The 22,630-nt window shown below is 39.2% G+C and overlaps 2 protein-coding genes across 2 annotated transcripts in view; one reads left to right on the top strand and one right to left on the bottom strand.

Moving 5' to 3' along the window:
- nr5a2 (nuclear receptor subfamily 5, group A, member 2) overlaps window positions 1-3,867 on the top strand; it is a 59,418-nt gene extending 55,551 nt beyond the window's left edge. The window contains exon 7 of the mRNA XM_086047582.1: window positions 2,176-3,867. Coding sequence (XP_085903708.1) covers window positions 2,176-2,423 — 248 coding nt within the window. The 3' untranslated portion in view covers window positions 2,424-3,867. The remainder of the gene's footprint in view (window positions 1-2,175) is intronic.
- A 1,130-nt stretch (window positions 3,868-4,997) lies between these two features.
- Window positions 4,998-22,630, bottom strand: part of LOC147138267 (adhesion G protein-coupled receptor D2) — a 77,528-nt gene continuing 59,895 nt past the window's right edge. The window contains exons 23-24 of the mRNA XM_086047580.1: window positions 18,578-18,657; window positions 4,998-5,154 (exon numbers count right to left, since the gene is read on the bottom strand). Of these exons, the coding sequence (XP_085903706.1) occupies window positions 5,038-5,154; window positions 18,578-18,657 (197 nt within the window). The 3' untranslated portion in view covers window positions 4,998-5,037. The remainder of the gene's footprint in view (window positions 5,155-18,577; window positions 18,658-22,630) is intronic.

Here is a 22,630-nt window from a genome sequence, read left to right as displayed (position 1 = left end):
AGAATCTGAATTAAGAATCGTTAGGAACCAGAATCGAATCAAAGAACCACAATCGGAACTATCCCAATTCAAACGATGTCCAACCCTAAATATAACTGATAAGACATGACTGCTTCAGAATATGTTTCAAGATTGTGAGCCCCACTACTTTATAAAGACTGTGACCGTGGTAAAGGCACAGTTAATGCTTTCATTCTGCAACCAAGCACGTGCACAGATAGACCCCTAGTGGTGCTCCAGCACCAGCTCTTTTGCTATTGATGAGAACTGTGAGAATGAGCTAAAATGTCCTTACTTCCTTCTACATTTTCTACAATTGTATGCCCCTAGCATTGTTGGAACAGTTTTGGAGTCGCCTTTTTGTTGCATGACTGTCCCAGGTTGGATGGGAACACGTCTGGGATGAAATGGAACGGAGATTGTGAGCTCAGCCCTCTTTTGGGTCCAACATCTGTAACCTCTGACCTCACACATGTTCTTTTAGACAAACGGACACGAGTTTCACAGACACACTTCAAATATATATCGTCTCTAAAATCCTTTGCGATCTGGCAGGTAGATCTGCAGTAAGATGATGAACCTTTGATCTCATTTTACTAAAGGTTTGAAAGCAAATCAGGAACTTTTCTTTCATACGCCATTATAAATGTCACAAGATTTTTTTTTTAATTCATCATTGACCTGCATATACAGTACATCACTGTAGAACCCCCTTTGCCTTCAATGTAAGGCCTTTTTGGAGCTTGGCAGCAGCGCTGGTGTTGGTCCACAAGTGTGGCAGCGGGTCACACAGCTGAGCGACAGCAGGAAAAAGCATGTCGTGTTTGTTTGGAGTCCCTCTTTGTCACCCCCTCCTACCGCCCCTCACACGCACACCCCTTTCCTGTCCTCTTCTTGGCCTTATTTAGCCCCTCGCCGTGTCACGCAGAGGTCACGGTGAGCATGCACACAATGCGCACCAGCTCACACGGCATGCACCACAAGCGCAGACACACACTTTCATGCAGATTGCAATAGCATGGTAGAGTGCATCATAGATGGAAGTGCCTTGAAGGAGCTGCTTCTCATACTCTAAACCTCATTAGCTGCTGATTTATCTCCCCCTCCTCCCTGCTAATGCTCCGAGTAGCGTGTGCATGCGTGTGTGTTAGAGAGTAATACAATGTAAGAGAGGAAGAAATATCGTGTGTATTTCCAAGGATTAGTGTCTGATTATACATGAGTCTGAGAAGTGAGAATGATCAAGTGCTTGCAATGGGATGTGTGTATGTGTGTGTCTACAGTTTTGTGTCCATACCATGTGAATGTACATGTGTGTGCGTCTGGAGGTGTCAAAGAGAAACAGGCACGCTGTTGTTACGCATTAACCTACATAAACACATCCAACCTGAGGTCAAACATATTAATAAATGATCTCACGCATACACACCCACCCACCCACACACACACGCACGAGATAGTCGCTGTGGCATCTCATTAAAAATTCTTCAGCCCTGCACTTCATGATCATGACTAGTACAGCTGTAGTCCAACATTATCCATTTAGCACATTTTCCACTTGTCTTGCAATAATCTGCAGGATCCCCCAGTGAGCTTATTATCGTTATTGCCAAGGAAAATTGCTTGTGGCAGCACACACAGGTAGGATATGGGGGGGGAAAAAATTTGAATTTGCAGAAGGAACCATAATGGAGAAGAAACAAAAACGCTTGCACTCTTGTTGCACTCTCCAAATGTTCACTTCTTAAGAGCAGTCATTTATTTATTATGAAATTGTTTTGATATGGCAGAAAAGGATGGCTGTAAGTCTGCCCTACATAATTTATTCACACACGGGGATTGAATCTCAGGAGAACGCCCCCTTTTTCTTTTGTGCCTTTACCTGATTCCTTCTATACAACAGTCCCACGAGATAGCTGTGAGCAAAATAAAGGGAAGTGGCATGTTTTGTCATACAGCTCATGTTCAAACCAAACAATTCAACAAATGAGGTTATGGGTGACTCATTTTTGTTCTTATTTTATATATATATATATATATATATATATATATATATATATATATATATATATATATATGTATGTATGTGCGTGTCTCACGCAGAAAGGTTTAAAGAAACATAAGGTGCAGGGAATCCAGCTGATCTGACTTCTTTATCTTTTCTTCCATCTGTAGACGTGAAGAACCTGGAGAACTTCCACCTGGTAGAGAGCGTCCAGGAGCAGGTGAACGCGGCGCTGTTGGACTACGTCATGTGTAACTACCCGCAGCAAACGGACAAGTTCGGTCAGCTGCTTCTGCGGCTGCCAGAAATCCGAGCCATCAGCCTGCAGGCCGAAGAATATCTTTACTACAAGCACCTGAATGGCGACGTGCCCTGCAACAATCTGCTCATTGAAATGCTCCATGCCAAGAGAGCTTAAGAGGGAACTGCACTACCGTCAACGCAGCTGCATGGACACCTTGTGAGGAGTGAGGCTGCAGCTCGAAGTCTCCTGCTTTTATTTAAATCCACCTCAGCCCCGAGTTGATTGTGCAAAGAATGGGAAACAGAGTACAACCTTGACAACTTTGACATATATGCACAAACTGAGCGTGCGCGCGAATGAACAAGAGGAAAGAAGTGCAGACACACAGGACACAAAGAGGAACACTTGAACTAAACAAAGACTCAATGTTTATAACCACAGTGACTCTAAGAAAGGACGTTGTGTAGGATGTGGACTTGTGTTTAGACTTTTCTTTTTGCTCTGGTTGGTACTGTACAGACAAGCATTCATGTGGTCAACCAAAGCGGACTCTTACCTGCTATCACTGAACTCATCGATACAGCAGCGGCAGCTTGACCTGACCAAAAATGTGAGAAATGTTAAAAAAAAAAAGAAAGAAAGAAAGGCCTGCAAACGAATGCCCCTCAATGTGCAAAACAGTACTAGTACAATAATGGAAATAATTTGTGGCTCCCCTTATTTGACTCCCCCCCCCCCCACCCCCTTTTAAACTACTTACGAAGGTCTAATGTTAAATACATATAGTTAATAATATCAGCTAAAACAATAGTGCATTTCCATTTTTCCTGCAAAAACTTAATTTTACAATTTTACTACCCAAAAAAATAAGAAGGAACAAAACAAAATGTGGTTTTCGACGTGGTTCTACCCGGCCTTTGCCTAGAAAGACCAAAGCTTGCAGCAGATGAAGGAAATTACACAAAACCTTTATAATCAGTATTATTTAAAAAAAAAAAAGAAAAAAAAAAAGAAAAAAATATTGTGATGTCACAGTTATGTGAGTCTTGCCTTATTTCATTACCATGCTAGCTAACTGTGCAGATGTGAATGAAAATATGTACAAATATATATAAATAAAGTATTAATGTTGTAAAATTAAAAAAAAAGAATAATTGCAGGTGTTTACATTCACGTGGTAATATGGGAGACAACTGTGATGATGCATTAATTGCAAAGCAATGATTTCCTAAAAAGATGACATCATTGACATGGGGGGAAAAAAATGGTTGCTTTCTTTCTTGTTGTTGTGTGTACAGTGTTTTTATTTTAGTTTTAATCAGTACTTAAATTATGTCGTGAGACACTAAAATCATGAAGGAATCACACATTAAATATTAATTTCTATGTCTGCTGGCATTCAAACATCTCTATGTCTCTCAAGTATTGCTGTATAGGTCTCAGTTTCTTGTTCCACTTTTTTGTACAACTTTTATTCATTATTTACAGTGCTTTACCTTTTTGATGTACAGAATGTCACTGGTTACACTTAATAATGAAGATAATTTATTGCGTCTATTGGTTTCCATCTTTGTGTTACATGACGTGAGGTTTCGGCGCCACAATAAATTTGTCTACTGTAGAATGTTCTTGTTTTGTTTTTACAAACTCGGCACACACACAGACACATATTATAAAAGTTCCAGGGTGTTTTGAAAGAATGTCTGTGCCAACGCCCGTGACGCCACCCCCCTCCACTGCAGGGTGTGCCAACAATAAGCCCCTCTATAGTCAGGTGTGAAAGAAAGTACATTTTCAGCAACCTAAAATAGTGAAAGTGCACCAAAAATATATATTTATATAAACTGAATACATTAAAAAAATAATTAAAACTATTTAAATTTTGTGTATACACCTGCTCTACACAACTTCTAAGATCAAGTGCATGGGAAAGCCTCTTTCACAATGACATATTTGTAATGTTAATTCCACTTTAATGTATTAATAAAGCAGAAGTTGAGTCACTTAGTTCAAATGGAAAAGTTTTCCGTTTGACAATTTGGATATTGTTGTAAAGATGACTATACCTTTTACGTGATTGTGTGATTGTTTATGTGATAGCTTGGGTGTGTTTGCGAGCATTGTCCGCGCTAGCACACACAAAACATTTTCTCAAACATATGACCTTGTTTCAATGTTTTTATTGTCATTGTGCTAGTAGAGCAGTATTGGAGAACGCCCCCCTCCCCCCCACACCAAAAGACAGGAATTTAAGAAAAAAAAAAATGCAATTTGCTTCCATGCAGACTGGCCCCTTCACACATCATTGTGAGATGCTAAGTTAATCTTTATTTACGCGGTATTGACTTGTGTTTTTCATTGTTTGAGATGTGTGACATGTTTTTGTAAGTAAAAACACAATTTCTGTAATCATGTTATATAATACACTGCAATTAATTTGACAAAGTTGTGTTGTAACATGAGATATAAAAGTTATCAGTCAACAGTTATATACTGTATGTACATTATCATACATTTCATTTAAGTGTTAAAAATACAAACTTCCTCTTGTAGCCAAATTTGGCACCGTATAGACACGGAGCCCTTATTAAAAAGCGACTACTCAGGTTCAGGTTTAGAAAAGATTTAATCCCTATTGTGTCATTAGTAAAGGTTAGGTAAAAAGGAAACTTCGATCACACACACGTACACAATCCCCCTCTCCCCCTCCCCCACCCCCACACCCACACAAAAAATATTCATCCAACAATTTAAATTTGAGGGTCCTCATTCGAGTAGCCCGGCTCTTCTATGATGAAGTTGAAGGTCTTCTAGATGAGAAGCAAGAAGCAGTAAACTCCAGCTCCAAGGGGACGTGGAGACTACAAGCAGCTGGTGATGCCTCCACTTGTGCAGAAGGGAGCTCCTGTGTGGGAAGAGGTGGGACTATTTATTTGAATTTAAGAATACAGAAGATAGTTTATCAATACTAACAATGTACTGTATATATCCCACGGCTCCCGCTGTTCTCAAGTTAATTTGGCAACTGTACAAGCACTTCTGTAATATAGTCTTTAATATAGTTTATCTGGTTATTTGAAGTTTTTTTTTTCCTTAAAAGATTATTTTTATTTATTTATTCTTTGTTGTAATGTTTTAATAACATAAAAACAAAAATACCAAATACGAATTCAGTACTGTATAGGATAAAATGCTCTGCTGAATGAAATAATTTGAAACAAAACTTATATAGCGTCCATTATTGCTGAGGAGCATAATTGATGGGAGACTCAAAACCACTATTAAATCCACATTGCCGAATTAAAAAAAAGTAAAACATCTTGACATATAATAAATATTCTGATGCTGAGACTGGAACCCAGAACTTGTGACTCTGAAGTGCCAAAGTGCAAATGCCAGTATTTGCCACTTTGCGGCATTTTTCACCTCATTGCAGGGTTTCCGAAAAGATTGACTTTTCCTTCAATAACACAAATGGATTAAGTGATCATGCGATAGATATGTTTTCATGCAGCCTAATGCATGCCGGTCAGTCACCGCTGGGCAAGCAGCCAGCTCAACAAGCCCTCACAAGGAGCTTGGCTTGCAGAGCTTGGCCTCTTGGTCCATAAATGCGTTCAACCTGCCTGCCTTCACTCGCCCTGAATTTGTATAAATAATGTATATGAATTTATCCGCACACTCTAACAAGTGCAGCCTCAGGTGAAAATATTCAGAAATGCATGCTGTGTGCGTCCCCGAAGGTGGACATCAGCTCCAGACCGGCCGAGTGCAGAGATAACCACATAGATAGCGAGAAAAAAGGGGGGAAAAAACACACATAAATAACTTGCCGAGAGCAACATAACACTCAACTCACACGCACATCCACACACACGCGCAGATGTAATGCTGTCAATTTCTAAACAGGCTTTCCTTCCCATCACACAAACAGCCCCGAGTTGTGTCTGCCAGTGTTATGTGAAGCTTTTAAACTCTGGAAGCTCGTCACTCATGCTCACCGAGATGCGCCTGTGTGTTTCCTGCATGGCCGTGCAGCAGGATGACACAAACAGCAAATACAGGAGGAGGACAATTCACCATTGAAATTTGGCTGAGGATCAGCTGAGTGATGGCCATTTATTAGGAAAATGTACAAAAAGTTTAGGTGGATTCATTTACAGTCAAATGTGATGGCTTGAGAGTTGAGAGCACAGTACAGTACTAAAACTCAAAAATGGGCTAAAAAATGTGGCATGGAAGCCTCACCGAGGCCGGAGAAAATGTGTCTTCTTTTAGCACCTTCCGGGACCTTTTTGGAGCTTTATGCACATTGTGGGAGATGGGCAGGAGGCTAGCTTTAGTTTGTCAAAGTTGGTAGTCGGAAACGGTAACAGAAACCCGTTTAAAATGCTAGTCGGAGGTCTATAGGCAATTAATATTTGGTCCGGCAGGACAAAATGGCGGATAAACGGACAGCGGAAGGGTACCCTTGCTCTAAGTGGAAGGCGATAAACAGATTTTTTTTATTGTAAAATGCCCCAAAAAATTGCAAAATAAAAAATCACTAATCTCCCTTCCATATTCAAATTTATGGAGGCTGACCGAGACTGAAGAGAAACAACAGAAGTCTTCAGAGAGGCAATTAGCCAAATTTCAAATCGCTAATAGCAGCAGTTGTACCTATTGTTTGCCAACCCGATGGACAAACTTTGCACATGTAAAGATTAAATGAATAGGCAAGCATTGTTAATGGGAACACTCGCCATTGTTACACAAAAGCATCACTGTGGCATGCTAAACAAACGCACAAAGGTTTGGAAATGGAATGGTTTGAAGGCCGCTGCCGTTTCATTTCAAAGCATGCATTATACATCATTGTGCATAAAGAGCAAGCCTACAGCATTATGATGCTTTTTTTTTCTTCATGATTATCCTTTATAAGTAATTAAAAAGAGAGTGATAGAGGGAGAAAAAATACAACTTTTAAGCACCTGAACCTCGCTGCCAGCATTCCATTAATTGCCTACACAATGGGGTGAGCCTTTAGAGATTTTTCAATTTCAAAAAATAAGGAGCACACATTCAGTGCTCATGTTATACCGGCACTTAAATCCTACAGAGCTCATAAAAAAGGACTCAAGGTTGCATCCAATTGAAAGCCTCCAACTACAGCCACTTCAGAAATCCATTTAGCAAGCAGGGGGTTAGAACATCTAATTCAATAGGGTTTGCTCTGTTAAAACGGTTGCACCAATGTCTTTTAAAAACAAACACACACACGCGCACACATGCATACACACTTTCAGGAACACGCATTTTCTCTGTGTTTGCGTGGCTCCATTGTGGAAAAAATTAACCCGGCACATACAGAGAGCAAGACACAAAGGCCTAATCTTGCCAGAGCTGAGTTGAGTGGCAAAAGTAAATGCCGTCACTGCATATAGAATCTTGACCTTTGCCAAGACAGTGTGAAAAAAAAATCCCTACCTGTGGGATTGACAAAAAGGTCTGCAGCATCTGTAAGAAAATGACAACCTGAATGTCACGACACACTACATCATTGATTGCTTTAATTCCTTGCAAGTGAACATTTTTAAAATTAGATGAACCTATTTGAACACAAAGAATATATATATATATATATATATTAGGGCTATGCAATTAATAAAAATTCAATTATGACATCCCACGATTACAAAATTGGCATCGTAAAAAAGAACTTTACCTCCTTTTAGCTATTAAATCAATAGATCATAGTTGAAGGTCCCAAAAAGTTTTCTTTTTACTTAGTTTAAAGTTTGCAACATATTTTGAGTGTTCACATCACGATCACAAAGGTGGTAGTTAAAGGGAACTTGGCCAAAAGTCCTTGGTGAATTGGCTTTGTTTTATTGAACGTTGCATAATGATTTATCACATTACCAAAACTTTGGTTCAAAAAAGAACAATATAGCAAAGATATGAATTGACCTATGTTAAAATAACTTGTTCAACTCTTATCGTAAATATCGTTGTACAATAAGATCTGAGGTCAGTGCATATTCCGTCATTCCAAACTGAATGAACACAGTGGGGGAAAAAAATGATGTTCAGCAGAATGAACTGGAGATGTGTGATGGCCTCAGATCGCCGCCCATAAAACCAGAACATTTCAAGTCCCATAGGAGCACCAGCAGCCTTGATCTGTCTGACCTACTGCTGGAGAACGAAGTAATCAACATAGAGCGGGACCATCAGCCATCACACACGTGGCCCTTGGCACTTCCACACATAACATTTACTGTATTTACCAGCTATGTAGCTGTATGTCTAAGGGAAGAGATAAACGTCACATGCAGAAGTGCATGGGGTGTTGTTCTTTGCGGGAACACGTAAAACACAAAAGAAGCAAATCAATTTTACTTATGGCATTCAGTGAACGGACTGCGCTCCTGTGTCTCGACTGATGATGTGACTAACAGCATCTGAAAATAAATGACAAAAATGCAGTTGACGACAGTGTGTTGTCAATGTGATTGGAAAATTGGTTCAAGGCTGCAATCAGTAGAGCACTGACAAAATAAAACGCAAACCAGAATGACTTTTGACCTGAGATACTTCAACTCTACGGTTTTTTTTTTGCACTGACAAAATGGTAATCCTTGAGAGTTTGAACAAGTTTATCTTATAATTGTGACTGGCAAGTACTGACAGAATCATGTATCTATGTCTGACCTTTGACCTCAGATTAGATAGCCTTACAATTACCATTAAAAATCCCATTTTATCATAAAAAATGATAATCGTTGATTTCCTTTTATTGGGTTTGCAATATAATTTGTGTTGGAAATGAGGACGATGGCCTTTTTCCAAGTTATTTCGGTTGGTCAGAAATTTTGAACAGTCCGTTTTCTCCTTAAATTACAAATATATTCAATATGTAAATAAACTTTACTAGTTTTGGTCTCTGTCGTCATTAATTGGATATGGAAAACAGCTTTCGTCTGATTGGTTGGTTCTCGGGATGTGGGCATCTTATGTCCACCGTGTTGGCATCATTGAAAGTTTGTGGGCCGTCGGCGGAATCATACCCGGCGACATTGTACGCTGTGCCGGCCACGGCAGGGCGATAGCCCCGGCCCTACTGGATGCATTTTTTTACACTGCCAAGGTGACGCCGCGCAACCTTACGGCCGCAGAGTGAGCACATTGAGGGGACTTACATGATCATGATAGAGAGGAACTTTAAGAACAGAAAATTGTATCATAAAAAGTATTGGTTTTCATTTTGATTTTTTATTATGCCAATGCTCAAACAGCATTCAAAATACTCATTTACTTTTCCTGAAAGCCATCCATTTCAGAGCAAGCTCAATCTATTGTTACTTAATTAAATTCAATTACCCTTGTTAAAGTTCAACTATTGGATGATGATGCATATTTAAGTTTGCATCTGAATGGTCAAATTCAGATACAAGCATACAATTGCATGAGAAACCTATTGCATGTCTTTGCGATATGCATATTGCACCGGCCAATATAGCAATATCGCAATTTCTTTTCGATATATTGCGCAGCCCTAATCACCAATATTTGTGTGTTATCTTTACGTTTTCTTCATTCAGTTCACTCTGTTCACGTATCGTTCTGCTCCGCATGACTACATCTTCAGTGGTGACTCCAAATCATCAATCAACCAATGATTCCTAATAGATTGCTGAGAACTGCAACAACTAGAACACTGATAAACAGACAAATGCAAAATCCTATAACTCAACCGCTTGTATTTTCTCCTTAATTCTTTATTGACTTACTTCTTCAGTGCAAACATTTTCTTTTTTCTTTCTAATTTTACATTGACATTCCACAACTTGTTTGCACCAAAGCACATAATCTGCAAGATATGTGGTGCACTGCATTCCAAAGATATGACACAAACAAAAGATTCATCTTCAATTTTGTGTAAGTCTTCTTGGAGTGTGTGTGCATGTGCGTGAGTGTGTCTCCAGATGGATGTAAGTAATGAGGAATAGTATGTTGTCGCACACAAACAGTAAATCTTGTAGTGTGATACATAGAAAAATATGCTTGAATGGAGTTTTCATCCTTCCTCTCTTCCATAGCTACTTTTATTTCTCCTGCTGTCTTTCAGGCAACCAAGTCCAACTGCTGGCAAGCCTTCACATGCCAACAGCTGCTCCCAAATTTTCACTGTGATTATTTAGTCTGCCACACCTCTCATGGGACAGCAACACTTTTGTAAGCTATTGAGGACTCTACAGAGGAAAGGTCAATTTCCAAAGTCAGCTGTGAACATTGTAACATCACAGACTGTAGCGTGGCTATGAAAAACATGAGCTTGGGCCACTGGGAATATCCGCTGGTTCCATCTCTTCAGCATCTGTTTGGGTCAATCACTTGGTCATATACAAGTGCAGGCATCTTTGAGTCACCTCGGTTTCTGAGTATGAAAAGCTGGTTAAGACTGAGTTCGTGTGATCCGAATAATAACCCATTCGGATCAAATTCCAACCATATAAATTATGACTAGTAGGGAAGCTCGACGTTTGACTGTTTGTGAACAAGAGATGTCAAAAAGTTGCGAATGGAATTAATTAGCTGGTTTTGAGTGGGTTTTGAGGTTGAGAAGTGGATCCAGGGTAGAAAGGACAATCCACTTTATCACATTGGTTTTTTTTCAAGCCTAAATCAAAGCACCATTATTTTTTTCAAATGCCGTTTAATTTTTTTTGTTGATGAAAAGTGACAATTACAATTTTCAAATTACAATTTACAATTTACAATTAACCTGTACTGTGTTTCACCTAATAAAACATTATCTACACACGTTTCAAATAATGATGACGAACATGATGATGGCAATTACGCACAAATGTAAAAACTCTACCCAAAAGAGATGAAACTACCTGTATGTTGCAAAAACATGTTTATCAATCTAATGCCTGATGTCGGAGTGAAAGTAGGAAGGAAAATCCATGAGTGGAGCTCATGTTAGCTGGTGCTCGACAAGCCTTCTCAGTGGGAGTGAGTACAAGACAAGTGCCTGACAAGCTACAGATCTGATATTAGGTGAGGGACATGAGGGAAGGGAAACTGAGGCTGTGCGATGCTGGAGCATGGACACCGAGGCACTGGACATGAGTTTGATCAATACCAGCCGAAGATGGATGAGTTTGGAGTGGCAGACAGCAGCTAGCTAACACGATCTTTATAGGCTTGGCTATAGCATCTCAACACAAAGCTGTCCAGGTCATAGCCAATTTGTCTGGCTGTTAGAATTATCCAGAGGAAGTCTGAGACCAAATATATTGGAATGACAGTTGGCTTCTAATCAGGGGAGGATAGTTTTACCCAAAGAAGCTAAGTGAGACATTGTACAACAGCAGCGCAAGAGCTCTTACTTTCACAGAAGCAGCTGCTCCATCCTTGTAATGATGAATCGGTAGAAAATGAACGAACATTAAACTACCGGTATCCAAATTTGATCAGGGCATGGGTCAATGAAAAACCTTCTTCATTTTGCAAAATAATGGTTCAGATGGTTCAGGGCAATTTTATCTGAATTTCTTTGTTAACCATGTGAATTGTGTCATTTTTTTAAATGGAACAGAAAAGGTGTAGCACAAAAAGGGATTTCTTTTTAGTAAAGGGGTGTGGGCGCAACAACATCCTGCATTAGCCGGCCTGGTGTCACCTTTAGGGGATGATGGCAGTGAATGAGGCAGGGGCCACTGTCCGGCCCTCCCGACCTGCATTCAGACATAAACAGGAAGTCGCCTACAGGAAGGAAGTCGTATCTTTCGTTTTTTTTGTAGTGGTGAAAAAAAAGATTGTGCAACAGATTTATGCAAAACTTCTCATTTCTGCAGTAGCCTATTTGCTATTACCCAGTTTGAAAACACAACATGAATGGTGTTATGTTTGTGTTTTGAAAGAAGGTAGTTGATGTTTCCTGATGCCATAAAACCATAGCTAATTTTTTTCTTTGCATTAGCCCTTTGTTGGTGATCAAAGCACCAGATGCGGACCGACAAGCATCTGCAGTAGGACATGGTGGCAGTGTTTGGTCTTAAGGGCACTTGTATCCTTTACAATATATAGTAAATCACATTTGCTATTCTTATTCACTTCTGCACTAATGTAAACTACATGAAGTCACGTCTTGGAGCATACCTCTTAATCAGTTAATAAATCAACCAAGGTTTTTACTAAACCCCTTTGTTAACCTTGAGTCTTAATTCTTCAATTTGGTTGAACTAATATGGTGAGGAAGATGAGGAACAATTGTAATTCATTTCTTCAATTTCAATACTGAACTAGTGGAATGTACAGCAAGCTGTAAAAGATGACTAACCTAATAACTTCTTTCATTTTCAGTTCAAGTAAGTCTAATGGCCACATGAATAAGTGACTATGTGACAGGTGGAACAACATAAAACTGAATTCAAACAAATTATTAAAAGTACAACTGAATTTACGATTACACTGAATGTACACCGTAAAAAAATGTTGAGTGAACTCCCAATCTCAAAGCAACAAACTTTGTTAAGTTTTGCTGTTGTGAAAATTGACTTTCCTGAATTTGACAACAAAAAAGAAGACAAAGATTTTACTGAACTTTTATTGAACCCCAACTTAAAAATAAGAATAAAAATAAAGTTACTTGCTTTGTTGCATTTACTAATATTGTTACCATAAATGTCAGTAACTGATATTTTAAAGTTTTTCCAATTTAAATTATTGTTTTAGGCTCAAAGATACAAGTTGTGTTTTTACACTGTAGTTGCTGAACTAATTAGTAGACTTTACATCGATCTGATTGAGCATATCGACATTGGTTGATATTTTCATTTTATTCGAAATTGGTAATTGCTTGTATGTCATAATTTGCGCTGCGTCCATGTCGCTGCGTGAATATGCTTATGCGCGTGTGTACGGGTGTGCATGTGTGTGCATGCGTGTGTGCACGCGTGTGAGAAAGGAGCAAAGAGAGCGAAGTGATGTCTGATGGTAATATGACAACAAGAAAAAGTATTATGTTAGTTAATGCGGGCTGGAAAAGGTGTGTGCGTTTGCGCTGTTGACATTGAACTGGTCGATCTCTGGAGGCTGGCTGCTTGAAAAGATCTTGGGTGAAAAAATGTTGGACACCCCTGTTCTAGGGGATCGATAAAAGGAAAAAGGAAGATCCACAGTTCTGCACGGAGATCAAGATGCTTGTTCAATTGCTCTGTCCTCTAAAAGGCTGGTTCAAGCATGCCGGGAGGATGAAGAGGATGAGGATGGAAGGGGAAGTAGGCCAAAAAGGAAGTGATTTAATGTCCAAAAAGACACTTGTTTTCTCTCCGTCTCTTTCCTGTTGTGCTCTGATAGGGACTTCCTCTCCCCAGTGGAGGTGGATGTGGGTGTCATCTATCCATCCATACCATCCACTCCCACCCACCTATAGCGCACAGAAATATCATTCTTCTGACGTCCATTTCAATGAGGCAGTCATCGAACACTTTGGAGTTCTAGTATTTACATGGTTTGCCATTTGACGGAGGCATTTATCTCAATCAATGAACATTTGAAGTTAATGGCTGTATGAGCATCCATTAATGAGTTTAAAAATGCTAAGAGAGGAGTGAAACAATCAAAGTTATAACATGTGTACTAAAATCCAATCCATACTCACAGTTCATATATTGACATGAACTATGTCTATGCGGTATGCTTGTGCTCAAGCAAATGAGCAATTGCCTGTATATTTACTGTGTCAAGAAAAGAGGCCTCAACATCAAGCCATGGCAAAAGCAGGATGATCTCTTCCCGTCTGCCTCAATATCTATGTGACCAACTCCCTTCCTATGTGCGAAAACACACACGGGCACACGCCCACACACATGCACTCACACGCACATGACCTACCTACCAACCTCCTCTGTTATTCATTCTACGCATCCCTTGCAGTTCTACAGTAAGCCCGTCTTTCACTCTATCACGCAAAACCGCACACGCACGCAAACACACACACACATCCACACACATCCACACACAGATGGAGGAAGCGCTGCCTGTGTCTGCCGAGGATGTGAAACGCAGCGATGGCACATTAACGACAGGTTCCGTGACAGCAGTATGCATCAGCTTCACTGAACAAAGCATGGCCATTTTTTAATTCATTGTGGATTGTTTAAGTGAAACAATGGCCCTGAGCCCCAACGGGGGTTAGGAGAGGGTGAGAAAGGTGAGTTTGTCACTGGCAGTTTTTGTGTTTTAAGCTGTGGCTGATCCCGTGGGTTCCGTTGGACTCGTGGATCTGAAATATCACTATGGAGAAACATCCGCTGTTTTTCAGGTAACTAAAAACAAAAGGGAAGGTCACAATGGAAAAATAAAGGCTATTTAGATGAAGTGATTCTAGCATAACATCCGGTGCTAGTAAATTAATACATTTTTGATCAAAGCATAATATTAAACCATAATGGACAGAGCTGTTTAATGCTGAAGGTCCATGTATAGAGTCCACCAATTGCCATTAAGTGCATTTCCGCTCTGCCTTTTCTTACTGGGTATTTTGTCTATTTTGTTTTCTACCATTTGGGGTTAGGATTAGCACCATGCAGGGATTCATTGTGTAGCATGGGGTGACCAGGAATGGTCGTACGGTGTGAAGTAAACAGCACTGGACACTGGAAAAAAATAAATTGCTATTTGACATGACAAATTAATCATATTTTCGAATATAATATTACCATCCCTGTTTATAACACTTCATTATGACTAAAAATGATGTAGGCTGAGTGAATATATTGTATGTATTGCTGGGTGATGACCTTGAAATAAATAATTCCACTCATTTGTCTATTTCTTAGTGAAAAGTCACCAGTCATTTTTGGGGGGAAAAGGCAAAAGCAACAAAATTGTTCTCAGCGCTTATTAATTCAAATAAATGAATAAATATCAATATATCGCCCAGCCCTTTGTATAGTGCAATGTGCATTATCAGTTGATCAGAGCATGATCAGGGCAGCTCGGCTATTAACATTGACACAAGGTAACTTGCTGTACGGTACATAAATGTTGCTGTTTGTAATTTGGTGTGTTTCAAGTGTTTCATAATACAGTGGACCCTAGCTAATCGCAGTGGGTGGGGAGTGGGTCGGCCCACGAATAGCCAAAATCAGCGTATAACCAAGCCCACTAAAATGCAAACCATACCCCCCCTCAAAAAAAAAAAAAAATCTTCAAATATGCTGCTAAACATTCAATATGCATTTCCACCAAAAAGGGAAGGGAGAAATGGGGAGGTGTAAAAATTACAAAATAAATAAAATATTTTGGACAAAAAAAGAAAAAAGATCTGCGAGTATGCAGCGGTCCACCGTAATAGTTTGAAAGGGTTGGTGTGAGGGCTCTCACCATGCTCTCAACCAAGCATAGGCATGCAAGAAGGATGAATAGTTCCCACGAAGTCAGAAGCATAAAACTGTCTAATCCAATAATTGATTATTTTGTCATCAAGTTTATGAATCCAACTAAATTTCATTTACTGTAGAATTCTTTGTCATTCATTCAGTTGCACGGAAAGCTCTCGTGTGCCAGCCTTGGCATTCCTCACAGCCCGTGTGATCTATGCTAATAGAGTCCATTCATGCAGCACAGCTAGTCTTAATGAAAAACCTTTGGCTGGTGATCAGTGCTATTGATCAGGCTGAGCCACACCTTTAAGCACGGCTAATTGATCAATCCCCACTGCTTGCTTCGGATTAATGGAACGCGACCAATGCTTCTCCCACCATACAGAATGTGTGTGTGAGTTTGTGGAAGATATAAACACTTCCTGATATTTATTTTAAAGAAAATATTTTTGTGTGTGGATGGTATTTTTGAGCATTAATCCAAAGAAGGAATGCATGTGTTTAAAGATTTCTAATAATATCATGAGCTAACAGGACTTTTTTTCCTCCAATGTTAAATGCATGTTTTGTGAGATGTGATTGCTGTTTTCACCACAAATATAGGAGACAATATGAAACTTGACATTTGACCTCTTATTTGAAGGAAAGTATTTAAATCCTAAGCCGAGTGTTTTTAGGACACATTTCAAAGAAAAAAAAAATTATCAAGGCATAGAATGTTTAGACAAGGTGTCACAAATTGTTTGATTGCAGCAAGATAAACACCTTATTCTATCATGTCCTATTATGTATACCATATCAGTTTACCCCTTGGGAAAATTGCATGTGTATTGCCAGTCCCAAAGATGACATGACACCACCAGCCCCCTGCCAGGAAGCACATGAGGCACACGGGCCAAAACAGGAAACCCCCAAAACACTCCTGACACATACACACATTCATGCGCCGCCCATCAAATAACTGAATGACTCACTGGCCATTAGTGTGTGCGTGTGCGTGTGTGTGGTGAGGGGCGGGGGGCATGTGTGTGTATTTGGGGTGTCTTAAAGTGGCCTGTCATGGGTCTCCCAATCGCGTGTGAACAACAGGAGAAAACAGTGAAACACTCAACAGGCTGCAAAGGTCAACAAAGGTGAGACAAAACCAGGAATATTGTTTTGTCTCATTGCAAGAATCTGTCCATCCGTTCACCGATTGCAGTGTATTTCATTTGGTTCAATAAAGAATTGAGTATACTGTGTAACAAAATCTAAAATGTGAATATTAGGAATAGAGTTGTTTTTCTGTACATGTTCTGGGGCTTTGGAAGCAAAACAAGATGCAACTTGAACATTAAATTGAAAACCTGAAGAAATAAATGTTGGGGGCGGGGCCAGTAAGAGCTGCTCTTTGTCTTCTAAAACATTTATTTACACATTGAATCACATTGTGATTAAATACTACACTTTGTGCACTCTGAAAGAGGTCTACTGCACAGAAAGTAAACGCTGACTTGTATTGTCTTGAGTTGCAAAGCAAAGCCCACAAAGGTAAAATCCAGGCAACACAGCCTCTAACATTGCTAACCTCCAATATTTATTTAACCTTGACCAAATAACCTGCCAGCACTCCTAACCTCCCATCCTCTAGTAGTTGATGCACACATTTTGCAGAATGGGACCATACTTCTATCCAATAACCTCTGGTGTGAACTTAATTGTGTATACTCAAGTATTGAGTTTCAGGCCATGGCTGGATGCTGTGAAGCTCAAAGAGAAACAGACGCTGTGAACTTGACAATGAGTGAAAAGGAGATAGAGTGGAAGAGAAAGCAAGAGACAAGGACCACCCAACATCTGAGAAGAAACAACAAAGCTGGATGGAGAGCAAATTCAGCTTCAATCTCTAGGACAGTCTGACATTGTTACGTAGCAGTTGTTCAGCAATGAAGCAGATAAATACAATTTTGACAGATGTTCAACTGATAAAAACTGAAAAAATGTACGAATAACTTACCAATATTTCTACATATTTGATCTTATTCTGGGAGTAAGAGTATATAGTGATAGTGTACCATTAATATTATTAAAACCTTTAAACTTTTAAACCCATTATAAGTGAATTATTATTAGTAGCCTTGTACCTTGAGAACTATTGTGTAAAACTACTGAACAACAGTGATCCTTCACTATCTTCCCCGAATTGCCACAGCCAATTGTTATCTACCTTTACCATACAATATCTATTTTTTGCTGTTAAAATGAATCAACATAAAGTTATTTCTAAATACGAAAAAAATACTGTAAATACAGTCGAGTGTATCATTTAGTAGACTGGTAAAACAGTGCATGCATGATGTAGTACTTACATTGATCACTAGGGGGACATGTAGACAAATGCCATGGAAATGATTATGTGCATGTGTGCATATGACAGAGAGAAAGAGCAAGAGAGGGTAGGGGGGAATTGGTTCAATATTATATGATGTCTTTATCCAAGTCCTAAATATTCATTTTTTTAATGTGAATTTTAATTCAAGTAGTATACTGTACTGTATATATATAGAGAGAGAATATAAATTACAGTACAAAGAATATATTCAGATTGCAAACTTAACATCTACACAATAATTCAATGTGTCATCAGTGAATATTGATCTGTGTTAGTTTCAACTTTTGCACTGTTCAAATGAAGTGTAAGGCATGGATTTTAACTAAATCATACTTAACCCAATTAAACAAACCCAGAATAATCTGGCTAAACAAGATTTTAGCGCTGACTAATTTGTGACTGTGTATTACCTTGGTACTGTAAACATTCAGCCTGGACCCAGACTGATTCAGTCTAATGGGTTTAAATCTCAAATTCAGTTGATAACTCCCAAACTTTCAGGCAACAGATAGAATCAAAGTCCTATTGCAAGTGACTGCATTATGTGTGCATGTGTGAAGGCGGTCCGTTACCTTTCTATGCAGATGAGTGCCTGTGGAACTCTGGGTGAAGGAATTGGACTCCGTTGGGACACAAGGAATGGACAGCTGGGCTGGAGACAGAAACAGACATGTGCACTGTTAAATCTGTTAAGCCATTTTCTCTGGCGACAGTTACATCAGCATACAGTTTTAAGAACAACAAAAACATTAAAAAGTCTAACCATCACACATGACAAAGAAAATAAAATCCAGATTAATTGAATTCCATTCAGAAATACTCATCCAGTAGATACACAAAAATAAAACAATTATCAGATTCATTTATGAGAGCCCCTGTCTATCCAGGTGCATTGAACTTCAAATTCACTGATCATAAGATGATACATAAACTGAAGAAAACGATTTTGGGGGCTCTAAGGGTGATCAATCATCAACAGGAGCCCATTAGAGCAGAATTAAGAATCCAGGACAAGCATGGCTAATGACACCATGCACATGAACTTGTGCCAATCATTTCACTTTTCATGCGTGCAGCTCTTATCTGGAGATGCACACACTGCCTCAGAAAGTATAGTATTGTTAGAAGTACCAGTGGATCAGAGACATTGAGTTAGCACAATGATTCACTTTCACATCATTTGTGACACAATTTCCCTGCCATTTGAAACACCAACGTCTGATCAGTGATGAAACAATATATTATTTTGGTACCTTGTATAAAATTCAAGACCCCAATCTAAATAATATGACTGGAAAATTTAGGAAGGGTGACCAGCTGTGATCTTAATGTATTCTTCTATTTCGTTGTCATTGTATGAAATATATCAGTCATTATAGTAGCATCGTTGATGAGTGAGTTTGCTGACACAAATGAAAAAAATCAAAAAAAAAATCATTCCAATTAAAACTGAAAAGTATAAAGTATGTTTTGTATTTCTTGTGTCAAATGTTGAATATTTTTTTGTAACTAAAAACAAAAGGGAAATGTATTTCTTTTGGAAAGGGACTATTTCATTTTAAGACATCAGTTTATTTGGTAATGTCACCAATTTGGAATGGTGCCAACAGATTTATGGACATTGCATCTGTGCAGGTATATCACCCGCGTGGAAACATCCGCCCAATTTGTCTGAAATGCCTGTGTCGCCTGTCATGTCAGCTCTTGAACAGGCTCTCTGTGCCGGGATTAATCTCCTCGGCCGACGGTTAATCTGAAGATGGGTTGGGCGCCATCAACTACTACCAAAACTAATTTCACTATGTCAATGCATGACATTCCCGCCCACAAGCCAAAACACTGCAAAATATCTTCATTGGTCTCTGTCTCATCTACATGCGAGAGGGCAGCAGGGCAGGGAACAGGCCAGAGGGAGAAAGGTCAGTATGTTGGAGGAGTTCATATTTCTGAGGTGAGCTTCTCTTTAGCGGTTGGAGAGAACAGCAAGTAAAATAGTGTGTAGGGTAGAGCTGCTCGTTTATGAAAAAAATATGAATCATGATTATATTGGTAATAATTGAAATCACGATTATTGAAACGATTATTTTTTGGTACAAAATAAGAAAATCTTTAAATGTAAAAAATATAAAGACAGATATTTATTTAAGTTCCTTTTGGACCAAACAAAATGTATGAAATTACTTGTTATAAAATACAATTTAAAAAAAGGTGAAATGTATCAATTCAAGTATGACTTCCTTGTGTAAACAAACATATTGCATTGGATATAAATGAATCTAAATAATAGTTTTTTACGATTATGCCAATTTTGTAATCGTGGAGTGTAATAATTGTAATTATAATTGAATTTTGATTAATTGCACAGCTCTAGTGTACGGTGCCTGTGGGGCGAAGTGGGGGTGGGCTGGGGGTCTGGGGAGGGCTTTGGGGGCGAGCTTTGTATGGTTGTCTGGTTATTAGTTACCAGCCATAAGTTCATCATGCGCTGCAGCGTTGGCTGACAGCCACTCAGTATAAATCAGCCACGGTATTGTCGGTTTAACACCTTCATGTGTTGCTTTTGATTGTCTCTTAATTATGTTCGAAATAAACAAAGACATCATATGCACATTTGGAATGGCTGTTTTGTGGCCAAAACACGCAAGAGGGTTTCTCGCAACAACAAAAGCTGGTAGTCAAACATGTACATCCAAATGAGAAACAAATAGATCTTGTTGGCGTCTGGCATGAAGCAAACAGCTTTTAATAGAGTCAAGCTCAGTGCGGTGCGTTTGGGACCATCTGTCCAGTCCATTGTGTTACTCTTTGGAAGCCCACAGAGTGACAGCTGAGGAGTGGGGTCCTATGAAGACCCCAGCTCGGCTATTTTTTTCTCCGCCTGTCATCCACGTCTTCCTTTTGTCTCATTTTCATTTAATTAAATTTTTCCTCAACATAGGGAAACCCGAATCATTGTGTAACTGCTGGTATTTCATAGTTGGAAACATTCTAATTTAGTGAGCACGGGAATGTGGTAAAACTGTCAAACAAGAGCATTTCATCAGCAATTTTATAGTCTTTTGAACACTCAAAGGATTTAATTACATCATGACAATTACACATTTCGAGTTACACTTATAGTGGCAGTGGCATGCGGTCAGATTCTTCAAGGCAACCACAACTTACTTACAAATTAGATGAACTGAATTCATTCATTTCCAACAGTCTATTGTCATCATTTGATAGCATGCGTCATGGCTGCCCAGCTTCCACATGAGTGCAATATACAGTTTTATTTTTGTCCAGTGTGATTTAACCTTTCTTGTGTTGCCATGTAAATGTAATCTGCCAAAGGCCTTCAGAAACACGAGTGCTGCCGTCAAACACACACACACGCACGCACGCACGCACGCACGCACGCACGCACCCCCCCCCCACACACACACACACACCCACACACACACACCGATGAAATGGCTGTCTCATTTTTTTATCCAATCACATTTTAGATTAATCAGTCTGCGCCTTCGACGTTTAAACGTCCTCTGATTGGTTCAGCTAAGTAGTTGTTATTTTTAGCCCTCTGATCGGTTGTGCTAAATATGGCTAAATAACGCGTAACAATCATTACACTTTTCATGTGTGCAGCTGATGCTCTTATTTTTATGGGGAAGGATGCTGTCGGACACGAGTAAAAATTGCCTTTCGAGGCGCACTTTACAAGAAAAACTGGACATTGTGAGGGTAGGTCAACCAACACCTCTGCTGGCTAGCTTGTTTCAACCTGGAAAATGATTAGTAATAACGGTACACTCTAAAAACAGGTGGGTTAACCCTCTCAGGCTCAAATTATTTTTTAGTAATAGTTTAGTAGTACTTCTGAGTAAAAAGAAAAAGGCTCATATATAATATGAATGTGTATTAATTAAGGGATGAGCAATTCATTGTTGTGAATCTGCAACACCTACCTGGATAGTGTTAAAAATAACATTGGGTCAAAAATGGACCGATCCACTCTTTGGGTCAATTTGAGCCAACTTTCTGGGGTGTTTTTGCAGAAAGCAACTAACAAAATTGGTAGTTTTGCAAAAAGGAAAAAAAAATAAAAAAGGGCTGTTGGTGGGTCGAATTGACCCAATTAGTACATCGGCCCATTTTTAACCCAAATGGTGTTATTTTTAAACCAACTGTTTTTACAGTCTATTCATCCTCAAATACGCAAAATCCCTCTGCCTCTTCTTTAGTGCCACGCATAGTTGTATAGCGTTTTCAAACAATAATTTCTGATGTGATGGTACTATTAAGAGGTGGATTAGGTCACTTCAGTCTTGGGTCACTGAAGGCCCAGGTTCGGAATTCACCTCCCACCACTGCGCTGATGGCAGTGCAAATTGACAAGGTGGTGCTACATACATACACTGTTATTGTGGCCCTTCGTTTAATGAATATGTTTTGATTAGACTACCAACATACGGGTTTCAGTGAGTGTCATTGTAGTTGTTTCTTAATCAGAATGTGGCGTTCTCCCATTTTCCATTGAAATGAATAATTTCCAATATTCCCAATTAAACTGCAAACTCGGAGCAACCGGATTATGTTAGGGGATAGATGATTTTCTTCAGAGAGTGAAGATTTGTTGTGTTAAT

This window comes from Filicampus tigris, chromosome 12 (assembly GCF_054856515.1).
Source record: "Filicampus tigris isolate MCC_2025a chromosome 12, RoL_Ftig_1.0, whole genome shotgun sequence".
Taxonomy (NCBI): Eukaryota; Metazoa; Chordata; class Actinopteri; order Syngnathiformes; family Syngnathidae; genus Filicampus; species Filicampus tigris.
This window is presented reverse-complemented; position numbering and strand designations above follow the sequence as displayed.